At 43.5% G+C, this 14816-nt stretch overlaps 1 protein-coding gene across 1 annotated transcript in view; it reads left to right on the top strand.

Annotated features, from left to right (window-relative positions):
• The window catches only part of LOC311137284 (phosphatidylinositol phosphatase PTPRQ-like), a gene marked incomplete at both ends in the record, with an annotated part of 40194 nt that overhangs the window by 7526 nt on the left and 17852 nt on the right, over nucleotides 1-14816 (top strand). Inside the window, 10 exons of the mRNA XM_084171707.1 lie at nucleotides 1517-1631; nucleotides 8918-8987; nucleotides 9071-9270; nucleotides 9791-10019; nucleotides 11786-11914; nucleotides 12047-12193; nucleotides 12391-12554; nucleotides 13006-13543; nucleotides 14308-14469; nucleotides 14564-14743. Of these exons, the coding sequence (XP_084027833.1) occupies nucleotides 1517-1631; nucleotides 8918-8987; nucleotides 9071-9270; nucleotides 9791-10019; nucleotides 11786-11914; nucleotides 12047-12193; nucleotides 12391-12554; nucleotides 13006-13543; nucleotides 14308-14469; nucleotides 14564-14743 (1934 nt within the window). The remainder of the gene's footprint in view (nucleotides 1-1516; nucleotides 1632-8917; nucleotides 8988-9070; nucleotides 9271-9790; nucleotides 10020-11785; nucleotides 11915-12046; nucleotides 12194-12390; nucleotides 12555-13005; nucleotides 13544-14307; nucleotides 14470-14563; nucleotides 14744-14816) is intronic.

Here is a 14816-nt window from a genome sequence, read left to right as displayed (position 1 = left end):
TGTTGCCTAGTCACCTTACCTCTATACATATCTATCTCCATCGCTCCAGTATCCCTGTACATGTAAATATGGTATTGGAACTTACTTTTTAAATATTTTCTGTATATAGTATGCTTACTTACTTACTTACTTTATTGTGTATTTCATATTTCTTATTCTTATTTCTCGTGTTTATTTTTTTTTCTAGTAATACACTGTTATTAGCTATTGCATTGTTGGGTTTTGAGTTTGCAAGAAAGGCATTTCACTGTACTTGTGCATGTGACATTAAAACTTGAAACTTGAAACATGCCACCAGGGTTTTTTTCACAGTCCCCAGGTCCAGAACAAATTCAAGGAAACATACAGTATTATACAGAGCCATGAGTGCATGGAACTCCCTTCCATCTTATATAGCGCAAGTGAACAGCAAACCTGGTTTAAAAAAACAAATAAAGCAACACCTCACGGCACAACGCCTCTCCCCCATGTGACCTACTTGTTGTGTGTATGTACTGACATGTATGTGTAACTGATAGATGCACACGCACACGCACACTACATGTTAATGTTTTTAAATGTATGTAAATTGTAAAGTATTTTGTCTGTAATGTATTTTTCGTGATATGTCGGACCCCAGTAAGACTAGCTGTCGCCATTGGCGTTGGCTAATGGGGATCCTAATAAATCAAATAAATCCAGTGAAGGGATATCTTAACGCTACAGCATACAATGACATTCTAGACAATTTTGTGCTTCCAACTTTGTGGCAACAGTTTGGAGAATGCCCTTTCCTGTTTCAGCATGACAATGCCCTCGTGCACAAAGCGAGGTCCATACAGAAATGGTTTGTCGAGATCGGTGTAGAAGAACTTGACTGGCCTGCACAGAGCCCTAACCTCAACCCCATCTAACACCTTTGGGATGAATTGGAATTACGACTGCGAGCCAGGCCTAATCGCCCAACATAAGTGCCTGACCTCACTAATGCTCTTGTGGCTGAATGGAAGCAAGTCCCTGCAGCAATGTTCCAACATCTAGTGGAAAGCCTTCCCAGAAGACTGGAGGCTGTTAAAGCAGCAAAGGAGGGACCAATTCCATATTAATGCCCATGATTTTGGAATGAGATGTTCGACGAGCAGGTGTCCACATACTATTGGTCATGTAGTGTATATTAAGTGTAACAGATTTCCTCAAAGGTTTTTAGTAATGACAGCACATTGGAGTTTACAGTGTAGGCTTAATCTGGGTCGGGAATAATAATATAATATGCCATTTAGCAGACGCTTTTATCCAAAGCGACTTACAGTCATGCGTGCATACATTTTTTGTGTATGGGTGGTCCTGGGGATCGAACCCACTACCTTGGCGTTACAAGCGCCGTGCTCTACCAGCTGAGCTACAGAGGACCACGAATAACACTATATGGGGAATAGGATGTTGATATTCCACCAGTATTTACTTCTAAATTAAGTTTAAATAAAGTTGTTTGTATATCACCTTGTGTTTAAATAAATGTGTTTCTATTGAATTTCAGGTACAAGGAGATGTGTCCATATCCAGACACCACCTTCAAAGAGGTGCCCAAACACCTGGATGTCCCTGAGACTCTCCTCAACCTCTTTTTACCAGGATCTACCTATAACATCAAGGTAACACTCAATCAGTACCAGTGGCGATTTTAGCATGTAAATCTTGGTGGTGCAAACTTGTTTTTGATGCATGCCAGCAAGGCCACTACACAACACAACACTAAACAATACAGTGCATTTGGAAAGTATTCAGACCCCTTGACTTTTTCCACATTTTGTTACGTTACAGCCTTATTCTAAAATGGATTAAATAGTTTTTTCCCCTCATCCATCTACACACAATACCCCATAATGACAAAGCAAAAACTGGTTTTAAATGTATTACAAATAAAAAACGGAAATATCATATTTACATAAGTATTCAGACCCTTCACTCAGTACTTTCTTGAAGCACCTTTGGCAGCGATTACAGCCTCTAGTCTTCTTGGGTATGATGCTACAAGCTTGGCTGTTTGGGGAGTTTCTCCCATTATTCTCTGCAGATCCTCTCAAGCTCTGTCAGGTTGGATGGGGAGCATCGCTGCACAGCTTTTCAGGTCTCTCCAGAGATTTTCGATAGGGTTCAAGTCCGGACTCTGGCTGGGCCACCCAAGGACATTCAGATACTTGTCCCGAAGCCACTCCTGTGTTGTCTTGGCTGTGTGCTTAGGGTTGTTGTCCTGTTGGAAGGTGAACTTTTGCCTCATTCTGAGGTCCTGAGCGCTCTGGAGCAGGTTTTCATCAAGGATCTCTCTGTACATTGCTGCATTCATCTTTCCCTTGATCCTGACTAGTCTCCCAGTCCCTGCCACTGAAAAACATCCCCACAGCATGATGCTTCCACCATCATGCTTCACCGTAGGGATAGTGCCAGGTTTCCTCCAGACGTGACACTTGGCATTCAGGCCAAAGAGTTCAATGTTGGTTTCATCAGACCAGAGAATCTTATTTCTCATGGTCTGAGAGTCCTTTAGGTGTCTTTTGGCAAACTCCAAGCGGGCTGTCATGGGCCTTTTACTGAGGAGTGGCTTCCGTCTGGCCACTCTACGATAAAGGCCCAATTGGTGGAGAGCTGCAGAGATGGTTGTCCTTCTGGAAGGTTCTCCCATCTCCACAGAGGAACTCTGGAGCTCTGTCAGAGTGACCATCGGGTTCTTGGTCACCTCCCTGATCAAGGCCCTTCTCCCCCGATTGCTCAGTTTGGCCGGGTGGCCAGCTCTAGGAAGAGTCTTGGGGGTTCCAAACTTCTTCCATTTAAGAATGATGGAGGCCACTGTGGTCTTGGGGACCTTCAATGCTGCAGACATTTTTTGGTACCCTTCCCCAGATCTGTGCCTTGACACAATCCTGTCTCAGAGCTATAAAAATCTAATTGTATTTGTCACATGCGCCGAATACAACAGGTGTAGACCTTATGTGATGAGGTGTGAATGACGGAGTCAGGCGCAGGAGGTAAAACACCGAAATCAAGAGTTTATTCAGTGTACAATAATGTAGCGCATATAGCGACAGAATGAAACTAGCACAATGGAAAATCAACCTTGGCCGCATACAAGTAAAGAGTAGCTCAACCAAGCTACTCACTCTCACAACGAACAATCACTCACAAAGGACAAGGGGGCAGAGGGAACACTTATACACATTGACGCTTTGCCTGTTTGATGGTTCGTCGGAGGGCATAGCGGTATTTCTTATAAGCTTCCGGGTTAGAGTCCTGCTCCTTGAAAGCGGCAGCTCTACCCTTTAGCTCAATGCGGATGTTGCCTGTAATCCATGGCTTCTGGTTGGGGTATCTACAGACAATTCATTCGACTTCATGGCTTGGTTTTTGCTCTGAAATGCACTGTCGACACTGTCGACTCTGGTACATTATATAGACAGGTATGTGCCTTTCTAAATCATATCCAATTGAATTGACCACAGGTGGACTCCAATCAAGTTGTAGAAACATCTCAAGGATGATCAATGGAAACAGGAGGCACCTGAGCTCAATTTCGAGTCTCATAGCAAAGGGTCTGAATACTTATGTAAATAAGGAATTTCTGTGTTTACATTTTTATACATTAGCAAAAATTTATAAAAACCTGTTTTCACTTTCTCATTATGGGGTATTGTGTGTAGATTGATGAGGGGAACAAATAGTTTAATCAATTTTAGAATAAGGCTGTAACGTAACAAAATGTGGAAAAAGGGGTCTGAATATTTCCGAATGCACTGTACATTCATTGGACGATAACGGTGACAAACGGTGCCCAAAAACTGTTAGTGCCTACATAAAGTTGCCCCAACAGCAGAGTCCCAACATCAGTCCCAACACCTTACCACCGCTACACATGGCTATCAGCGGAGCCTTGTCTGGCAGCGAAACAGTTCATTCAGCCTCAATTACTGCCTTAAAAAAAAGCATTGCTGATATGGCTGACTTTCTTAAACAAATGTGGTTTCTACTGACAATTGAGATGTACAAACTATGGCATAAGGGGACGACATGCGGATAAGAGGCAATCCGTCATTTTATAAAGACATTAATGAGCGAGCTAGGACGGATGTAGTCAATATAACTATTTGTTCAGCACTTTTGAAATGTACAGGGATAGAATTCAGAACATGGGCCGTTCTTACAGTATTCTCCCTGTACACCAAGTCAGAACCGTAGGATAAATAAAGGGGGCATATAAGCAGACAATTAAAGCCCTTACAATGTTCGATAATGACATTTCTCTAAAACAGGCTATATGCTACTTGTGCACCACCAAGTCAGAACAGTAGGCTAAATTATGAGGGGAAAAGGCACATGGGCTACTAACAGCTTACTACACAACATACACTTAGTATTACTTTCTTAGTTACAGTATACATTTCTCCCTGGCATATTACATCATTTATGCAGCAGCATACAATACATTTTGGACTCAACTTCTTGTGCTGTGCTCACTTGAACAGGAAGGTGGCGCAGCAATCTTTCATGGGCAAATTTTGTCATCAAACTTTGTCATCAAAGTCTGCCATTCTCTGGATTTATGGTGCTTTCAAGACAACTGGGAACTATGAAAAAAACAAGGTTGAATCATGACGTTAGTGATCTTCAGGTCGGAGCTCTAGAAAGAGGCCTGAGTTCCCGACTTGGAATTCCGAGTTGGATGACCGTTCAAAACCGATTTTCCCAGTCGGAGCTCATTTTTTCAGAGTTCCCAGTTGTCTTGAACTCACTGAAGTCTGAGATTTCCCAGTTCCGAGTTTCAAGTTGTTTTGAATGCGGCAGAAGTCATGCTGGATAGACAGCATGGCCAATGTTAAATGTTTATCCTTTTAAGCTTGGAAAAGAGACACATATCCACTCCACTGAATAGCAGGCTAGTGATTGCTTTGCAATGCTTGCAGTTAGCCACTGATTCCTTCCAAACCGCTCATTGTTGAATTTGTGATTTTCAACTTGTTGTGTAATGTTTATGTCCGATGAGCACCGATACGTTTTATCTATAATTTCTGTTCATCATTTCTATTTATATGACAAGGATTGAAAAGGATTTGCCAGTAGATTGTCGACTTGATTCATGCTGATGACTGCTAGCTTGCTAGCTAAGATTTTGAAAGTATGACGTTGACATGATCAGTCCAATCATAGCTACTGTAGATATAACGTGATTTGACGTCATTTTATCTGTGGCCAATGACCTTGAGCCTTCTTGGATGGGCACTTCTAATGTAACTCTATGGCAGCACCCAATGGGCTTGAATTTTTTGAGCTCTCCCCGTAGATTTTGCGGTGACATAGTGTCCCCATGAGTGACAGAACACTGAGCCAATCACGCCGCAACTAGAGAACATTACCAACCTCTCCGCTCCGTATTTTCCGCTGGCTGCCCCACCACCACAGAAAGCACTGAGCTAGGCTGAAACACCTGCATTTGATCAGTACAAATAAGTACACTGTAAACCCCAATGTGCTTTCATTACTCAAAACTTTTGAGGAAACCCGTGGCACTTAATATATCTGAGTACAGTTACTGTAAGTGATTTTGTAGTCATTACTAAAACCGATAGATTCACTGTGACCCTGTAGGGCAGTGGTCACCAACCAGTCGATCGCAATCGACTGGTCGATCTCCAAGCTATTCCTATCCGCTCACAAAACATTTCTGTAAAAAACCCAACGATAAAGCCTTGCGTTCCTATTTGTTTTATTCGTTTCGCGCTGTTGGCAGTAGGTGCACTTGATTCAGCAGCCCTAGCTCCAGGAAGGCAAAGTGTTCCCATTTTGAACCATTTCATGTGTCTGAAGGTAGAACTCCGCCTACCTGGCAAATCAAGTGCACCTATAGGCCTACCGCTGGCCAATCAGATAGCTCAGATCACGTGTCTGCACAGTTTCCTCGCACCATAGACTGTAATAAGAAGCCTTGAACGGACAGCAATGTTGATAAAGTGAGATTTCAAAACTTTTAAAACCATGACTAGAGAGAGACTCAACGAATACAGCACAGTGCTAGTGTTTTTATGAGTAAGCTCATGTTTAAGCTATTCAGCACTGTCAACACTTTGTTCAACAGTTTTATAAGCTATCAAATGCACGCTCTCCATACTTCCACTCACGCTACAATCACCACTGCAGCTGCAATGAATGAGTGTAGCAAAGTGCTTCGATAAGCTTGCTTTGTTATTATTTGTGTATTTTAACTATCTAGGAATATTTCACATTCTCTGGGAATAGGAGTAACTATATGAACTGGTGTATGCTGCAGAAATAATGCAGTGTGACTTAAGTTTCGCCATCAGTTGGAAGACTGTGTCCCCTTTTCTCAGTGGAAGGAGAGGTGAGAGGCAGCCTCACCGCTGCTCCTTCCCTCCCCTCAGACTGACCATCAGATGCAGGCCATCAGTCCAGTAAAAAAAAGAGCAAATTATTATGCTCACTCAGCTGTGCCTCACAAGTAATACAACAAATGATCTAATACCAATGTGATCATATACCTAAAATGTTGAAATATGATTTCTAAATTGTCAACAACAAAAAGAAAACATTGGCAGGGCAATTCAAGCATAGCCAATATGCAGTGATAATGTATTGGGCCTATAGCCTACTGCACAAACCTCATTGCTACAGAACTCTTTTTAATTGGTCAATGTTGCATAGGCTTACGTTTTTTAAGTAATGTTAAAAAGAAATCTGAGCGGTAGATCTCAACTTGCATTTTGGCTCAGAAAGTGATCTGGACTCAGAAAAGGTTGGTGACCACTGCAGTAGGGGTTCCAGATTTGAATTGTATCAGTTTGAAACGTTTGGGTGACCACCCACTAAGCCACGTCTGCAATATAAGTTCCCAGTGTGCCTTGCCTTTTCGAGTGAATTGTAGAGTTACCACCCATGACTGTATTTGTTAGTGACAGAGACATGGTTGTTCAATTCATTCGTTTTCAGTCTTGTGGCCTTCACCAAGTGAGTTCCTAGGTGAATGTTGTCATTATAATGAAACGCTTTATGACAATATATTACATATCTCATAAGATTTCATTTTGAGGCCTAGCTTTACCCTAACGTGTGTGTGCATCCATGCATGCATGTGTTCTGGGCAGATGCCTCCGGCGGGGAAACTATTATCTTGATCTGGTTGAATAATTGATTGTGATTAAATTATTGATCATGTAAACAGATCTATGGATCAGCCATGCTGTTCTTTTTCCACATAGTCTTCTGTCAATATGCTGTGTGTGTGATAGTGGTTAATAGTTTTCAGAATGCATGAATCCTTAATTATCTTAATACAGTTTATTATGAGCGGCAAGGGAGTGTGTGTGAATGTGTGTGTATCACATTACCAGACGTTACTAATGTGTACAGTATAAATAAATAATATAATAAATAAATTGGTCATTTAGCAGACGCTCTTATCCAGAGCGACTTACAGGAGCAATTAGGGTTAAGTGCCTTGCTCAAGGGCACATCGACAGATTTTTCACCTAGTCGGCTTGGGGATTAGAACCAGCAACCTTTCGGTTACTGGTACAACGCTCTTAACCACTAAGCTACCTGCCGCCTATAAGCACACCCAGCAGTGCTGAGCAGGCTATGTGCTGCTTTGTCCTCTTCCTCATCTAATCATCTCTATCCGTTCTTTCCTATTCTCTTCCTGGATTTTTCATCTTCTCTGTTCTGGCTTCTATTAATATTCTCTGTTCTATTTTCATAGCAATGGAGCCATTTCATTATCTTATTTGAGTCAGAACCTCACTTTAACATCTCATCTAAAAGACGGCACTCTCTACAGCAGGGTTGGGCAAACTACGGACTGCGAGCCCATTCAATCCGTCCCGCAGGAGGTTTGAGTAAAACCCCTATGTTTTATTTTAGGGGGGAAATTATTATTTTGGGTTTAAAAAACACTCCAGGCCACTCTTGATTGTCTAAAGCTTGATAGAAAGTATGTAGAAATTATAATGGATTTATATATTTTCAAATACCTGCCCTTTTTCTGGCCCGCAAAATTGATTTTGACAAACAAATTGGTTTTAAAAAAAATGTGCGGCCCTCTGTTGAATTTTTAAATCCCGATGTGGCCATTGAGCCAAAGAGTTTGCCCACCCCTGCTCTACACAGTAGTTACCCATCATATGATGCAAAACTCGTCATACCGGCTATATTTCTGCCAGCTTGAATGGCGAATACCTCAGATGCACATGAAATGACCCCGGGAATCGCTCAGAGATGCACAAAAAGTATATACATTAAAAATGGGTGAATATTTATTTTAGGACTAGAGGAAATAGGGCCCTCATCTGGCCTCCCCAACACCACAGCCAGCATCATCTGGTCTCCCATCCAGGGATGGTTAGTGCTATCTGGGATCCTTGGGACATCCCTACCCTAAACCGTAACTTTAACCCATACCCTTAGCCTAACCTTAACCATAACCCTTACCTTAACCATTTTAAATATAAACTTCAATGGGGGGGTAGGTACCTACCAAGGATCCCGGATAGCATGGACCATCCAGGGATTGACCAGGCCCAACCCTGCTTAGCTTCAAAGACAAGCTAGCAGTGGGATGCTGTGTGTGTGTGTGTACCTGCCTGCCTGGTGTTGTGTGGCTGTTGCATCAGTAAACGTTCCTGATCGCTGGTAGAGATTAATATGGGGGAGATCTGATGACTGAATCCTGAATTAGTAATGATGATTAATACTCTCTCTCACCCGCTCTCTCGCTCTCTCTTTCTCTCTCTCGCTCTCTCTCTTTCTCTATCTCTCGCTCTCTCTCTTTCTCTATCTCTCTCACTCATATATATTTCTCTCTCTCTCTCTCTCTCTCTCTCTCTCTCTCTCTCTCTCTCTCTCTCTCTATCTCTACATTTGATTTGATCTCTCTCTCTAGGTTGCAGCAGAAAATTCTGCTGGTATTGGACCCTATAGCAAGTCTCTGTACATCAAAACTGCTGAGGCCCGTAGGTATCCAATAATAACAAACAAACACACACACACTTATACACACAGACAATGACATTAGTTTGTCTATCCCTTTCTCAAGCCCCCGGCCTGGTGACTAACCTGACAGCGTTTGCTCAGAACCACACGTTCGTAGTGGTCACGTGGTTCCTGCCGCTCCGCATCAACGGTCTGATCACCAAGTTTGCAGTTAAAGCCAAACACGCTCGTACCGGTCAGACCGTCCGCATGCTGGAGCTGGATGCTGAGGAAATCATGACCGTAGCGCTACCACACTGCAACGTACGTATGTCTGTCTCTCTCAGTCTTTCTCATTCTTTCTCTGTCTGTCTAGAGATACTCTGACCATATCGGTAACAAGACTATCTAGTTTTACCTTTGGTCCTCTGTGACGGATGTGAGATTAGCATTTTCAACTTTTTTTTTTTACTTTCAGAAAAAATATTGTAGTCCAAACAGAGCAATGCTACAGGCCTCCAGTATTTTTTCTCCCTATCTTTCTCTCACTCTCTCTATTCAACTAAATTCAAAGTGGATTTATTGGCATGGAAAACATGTGTTTACAGTGCCAAAGCAAGTGAAAAAACAAGACAACATCGACAAAAACCAACAAAGAGAATTAAACAAAACGAAGACAAAAACAATCAGATATTAACATGAACTTTACACACAAAGTTTCAAGAGAATAACAACTTTTAAAGTATTATATTATTAGCAGTTAAAAAATGTAGCATAACATTTAAAATGTTACATAAGCTCTGTCTTTGTGTACTTAAATACATACATGTCTGTGTGTGTGTAGGATGCAGCAGAAATCCTGTCTCGTGGGACCCCCAGTCCATCAGAGGTGACAGCGTCCTCTCCTCCCGTCACCCTGTCAGCCGTCCCGCCTGCCGCCACCTGGGCTGTACCAATATCTGTAGGGGTGGACCAGCTGCGCCCCTACACAGCATACGTCTTCGAAGTGTCTGCTTTCACCTCCGACGGAGAGGGACAGGTCGCCTCCACCATGGTCCGCATGCCTGAGTCAGGTACACAAACACACACCCACACACTCCACCTCTCTACATCTACATATCTCTGCCCATCTCTCCAAATCTCTTTCTAAAACCGTCTATATCTCAATTTCTCTCTATCTATTCCTCACTTCATCTCTCTCACCATGTGAATATGTACAGTGAGGAAAAAAAGTATTTGATCCCCTGCTGATTTTGTACGTTTGCCCACTGACAAAGACATGATCAGTCTATAATTTTAATGGTAGGTTTATTTGAACAGTGAAAGACAGAATAACAACAAAAAAATCCAGAAAAACACATGTCAAAAATGTTATGAATTGATTTGCATTTGAATGAGGGAAATAAGTATTTGACACCTCTGCAAAACATGACTTAGTACTTGGTGGCAAAACCCTTGTTGGCAATCACAGAGGTCAGACGTTTCTTGTAGTTGGCCACCAGGTTTGCACACATCTCAGGAGGGATTTTGTCCCACTCCTCTTTGCAGATCTTCTCCAAGTCATTAAGGTTTTGAGCCTGACGTTTGGCAACTCGAACCTTCAGCTCTCTCCACAGATTTTCTATGGGATTAAGGTCTGGAGACATTAATCTTAATGTGGACCTTAATGTGCTTCTTCTTGAGCCACTCCTTTGTTGCCTTGGCCGTGTGTTTTGGGTCAATGTCATGCTGGAATACCCATCCACAATGCATTTTCAATGCCCTGGCTGAGGGAAGGAGGTTCTCACCCAAGATTTTACGGTACATGGCCCCGTCCATCGTCCCTTTAATGCAGTGAAGTTGTCCTGTCCCCTTAGCAGAAAAGCACCCCCAAAGCATAATGTTTCCACCTCCATGTTTGACGGTGGGGATGGTGTTCTTGGGGTCATAGGCAGCATTCCTCCTCCTCCAAACACGGCAAGTTGAGTTGATGCCAAAGAGCTCGATTTTGGTCTCATCGGAGCACAACACTTTCACCCAGTTCTCCTCTGAATCATTCAGATGTTCATTGGCAAACTTCAGACAGGCCTGTATATGTGCTTTCTTGAGCAGGGGGACCTTGCGGGCGCTGCAGGATTTCAGTCCTTCACGGCGTAGTGTGTTACCAATTGTTTTCTTGGTGACTATGGTCCCAGCTGCCTTGAGATCATTGACAAGATCCTCCCGTGTAGTTCTGGGCTGATTCCTCACCGTTCTCATGATCATTGCAACTCCACGAGGTGAGCTCTTGCATGGAGCCCCAGGCCGAGGGAGATTGACAGTTCTTTTGTGTTTCTTCCATTTGCGAAAAATCGCACCAACTGATGTCACCTTCTCACCAAGCTGCTTGGCGATGGTCTTGTAGCCCATTCAAGCCTTGTGTAGGTCTACAATCTTGTCCCTGACATCCTTGGAGAGCTCTTTAGTCTTGGCCATGGTGGCCAGAGTTTGGAATCTGATTGATTGATTGCTTCTGTGGACAGGTGTCTTTTATACAGGTAACAAGCTGAGATTAGGAGCACTCCCTTTAAGAATGTGCTCCTAATCTCAGCTCGTTACCTGTATAAAAGACACCTGGGAGCCAGAAATCTTTCTGATTGAGAGGGGGTCAAATACTGATTTCCCTCATTAAAATGCAAATCAATTTATAACATTTTTGACATGCATTTTTCTGGATTTCTTTGTTGTTATTCTGTCTCTCATTGTTCAAATAAACCTACCATTAAAATTATAGACTGATCATTTCTTTGTCAGTGGGCAAACGTACAAAATCAGCAGGGGATCAAATACTTTTTTCCCTCACTGTATGTGTGTGCTGCAGCCCCAGAGGACCCTCCCCACAACCTGTCGGTATGGAACGTGACGTCTAAGTCAGTCTCTGTCTCCTGGGATCCGCCAACCATTGTTACCGGACGCTTCAGCTACGTCACCTATCTCTATGGCCCCACAGGTACACGCACGCACACACACACATATAGTCACATACATCAATCACTACATTTAAAATACTTGCTGAAGTAAAAACACTGAAGGTCGCAGATCTAACCCTAACCCTGTGTGTGTGTGTGTGTGTGTGTGTTAGGGTTTATCTATGAGAACAGCACAGGGGACCTGAAGTTTGTGTACTCTGGTCTGACTCCCTACACACACTACAGAGTGGCCGTCCGGGCCAAGTCTGCTGGCCTGCTGGGGCCTGAGGCCTTTTCTGCTGCACTGACACATGCTGAGGGTAAGAACACACATTCGTCTTGAGTGATGTGCTCTGCTAGTGCAGTGCTCTTCCTTTCCCTATTGGTCAGTGAGGTGAGTGCAGGAGTATTTTCCTACCTTGAACATCTAAACATTCCGCCTGGCTCTCTAACATTGGGTCTAAGACTTGTCTGGCTCTCTGTGTGTGTGTGTGTGTGTGTGTGTGTGTGTGTGTAGCTCCCAGTGCGGTGAAGGCTCTACAGGCAGTAGCAGTAGACTCTGTGTCGGTGCGTGTGAGTTGGAGAAGCCCTGCCCAGCCCAATGGTTTGATCACACAGTACAGACTCCTGGTTCTGTCTGACAACACACTGCTGCAGGACATCACCCTCATCGGAACACAGGTACCACTCTGTGGATGTGTGTGTTTGGGGTTTTACTATCCTTGTGGGGACCAGAAGTCCTCACTAGGATACCAAAACAAGGAGAAAAAAATATATAATTTTTTTAAATTTAGGAACTCAGTCGGGGTACCCATGAGCAACTGCGGCCCCTCATGGTGAGTTCAGATTTTTTGTGGCCCCCACCCCCATCAAAGTTGCCCATCCCTGGTTTAGGGTTAGGGTTAAAATTAGGATTATTAAGAGAATTAGGGTTAGGGGTTAGGAGTTAAGGTTAGGGTTAAGGTTAGGGGTTAAGGAAATGTTAAGGGTTAGGGTTAGTGGTAGGTTCAGGGTTATGGGTTAGGGAAAATAGGATTTGAATGGGAGTAAATGTTTTGGTCCCCACAAGGATAGTAAAACAAACGTTTGTGTGTGTGTGTGTGTGTGCCTGATGTTTTCCTCTTATCTTTAGAATCTAAATGACACTGATCTCCTTGGTGATGGAACATTAGTGCCAGGTATCCCTGGTGACTCTCTGCGGCGTAAGAGATCATCTGACCTCAGCCTGACCACCTCTCCACCTGCATTCACGGTCACCCTGCCCTACCACACGGTCGTCACTGGCATGACCATGACCGCAACCAGCCGCACACACAGCGGTTCAACCCCCCCTGACCTTAACCCTAACCTTGACCACAACAGTTACACTGTCCCCACAGTCACTGAGAGTCCCAGTCTGACCAGTATGGGCCCTGTGACTGGGACTGACCAGACCTCTGACTTGCCAGATTCCTCCCCTCTGACCTTTGACGCTGTAACTTCAGGGACATCTGCCCTCTCCCTGACCTCTTCAACCCCGGCCACACCCCTCCCCTGGCTCACAGCCCACTCACAGCCCAGCCAGCTCACCTCTGGCCAGCCACGCCTCTCCACCCGCTCTGCACCTGCAGCCACTGGACACCTCCAGACACACCCCTCCACCAGGGCTGCAGCCTCCAGCACCCCGGGAGGTACTGCACTCATCTCTAACTTATAACCATTTAACCTTTTAACCTCTAAACCCTTTTAAAGGTGCAATATGCAGAAATGTCTCTGCCATCTCCTGGTTACTAAAATTCTAATAATTTGCCTTATTTCAGTTTATATGACAAAACAAGCACTCAGAGTGTAGAGAATCATTGTACCATCTAAACCGCTGTAAAATATATTTTCAATAACCAAAAATATAGTATTTTCAGCTGTTTGAAGCTGGTGTACAAAACCAAACGTAAAAGACACAAACACGAAACGTAAGAACGGGAAGCATAGAAATAGCGCACATAGAACAGATCCACCGCATCTTAGACTTGCTTTCAATAAGAATGACAGATCTATCCATTTCTATGTGAATTTGGTCAGGTCGCCCAAAAAGTGACATATTGCAGCTTTAACACTATACATATCTACCTCTATCACTCCAGTATCCCTGCACGTTGTAAATATGGTACTGGAACTGACTAACCCTGTATATAGCATACTTACTTACTTCCTTGTGTTCTCTTATTTCGTATTTTTATTTCTCGCGTGTTTTTGTTCTACCTTATGTTATTTTTAGTATTGCATTATTATTGATTACTGCATTGTTGGGTTTAGAGCTGGCAAGAAAGGCATTTCACTGTAGTTGTGCATGTGACATTACAACTTGAAACATGATTGAAGACTACAGGAGTTGATGAGTAGAATGAGGTGTGTTACCATGCACTACAGTCTGTCCTCTATACTGTGTGTGTTCCAGGAGTGTATGTGAGAGAGGAGGTGATGGACATGCAGTCTGAGGAGCTGTCTTACCTAGTCTCTGGTCTTAGTCCCTTCACTGAATACACCTTCACCGTTACCGCAGCTACCTCTATTGGAGAGGGTCCTGCCTCACACGTCTCTGAGAAGACCCGCGAGCAGAGTACACACAGATACTGTATATACATTGTTTTTTAATAGTGTCATTGTTGTTTATTATTGTTGTTGTTTATTGTTGTGTGTTGTTGTTGTCATAGTTCCTAGCTCAGTGGTGGGTGTGTCCTATCAGAACGTTAGCTCCACCTCCATCCTGGTCAGCTGGAATCCGCCCCTCTACCCCAACGGACTAATCACACATTACACCATCTACGGACTCAACCTGCACAGCAACCAGGCCCTGCAGAGAGTTACACACAACACAAGCATACTGCTCACAGGTAACACACACCCATACTGTATATACACATATACACACATGGTACAGGCCTGGTTCAAGCCTGTAAATATGTA

The sequence above is a fragment of the Coregonus lavaretus genome, assembly GCF_964263955.1.
Source record: "Coregonus lavaretus genome assembly, chromosome: 11".
NCBI classification, from domain to species: Eukaryota; Metazoa; Chordata; class Actinopteri; order Salmoniformes; family Salmonidae; genus Coregonus; species Coregonus lavaretus.
Note: the sequence above shows the minus strand (reverse complement) of the source record. Positions and strands in the feature narration are given on the sequence as shown.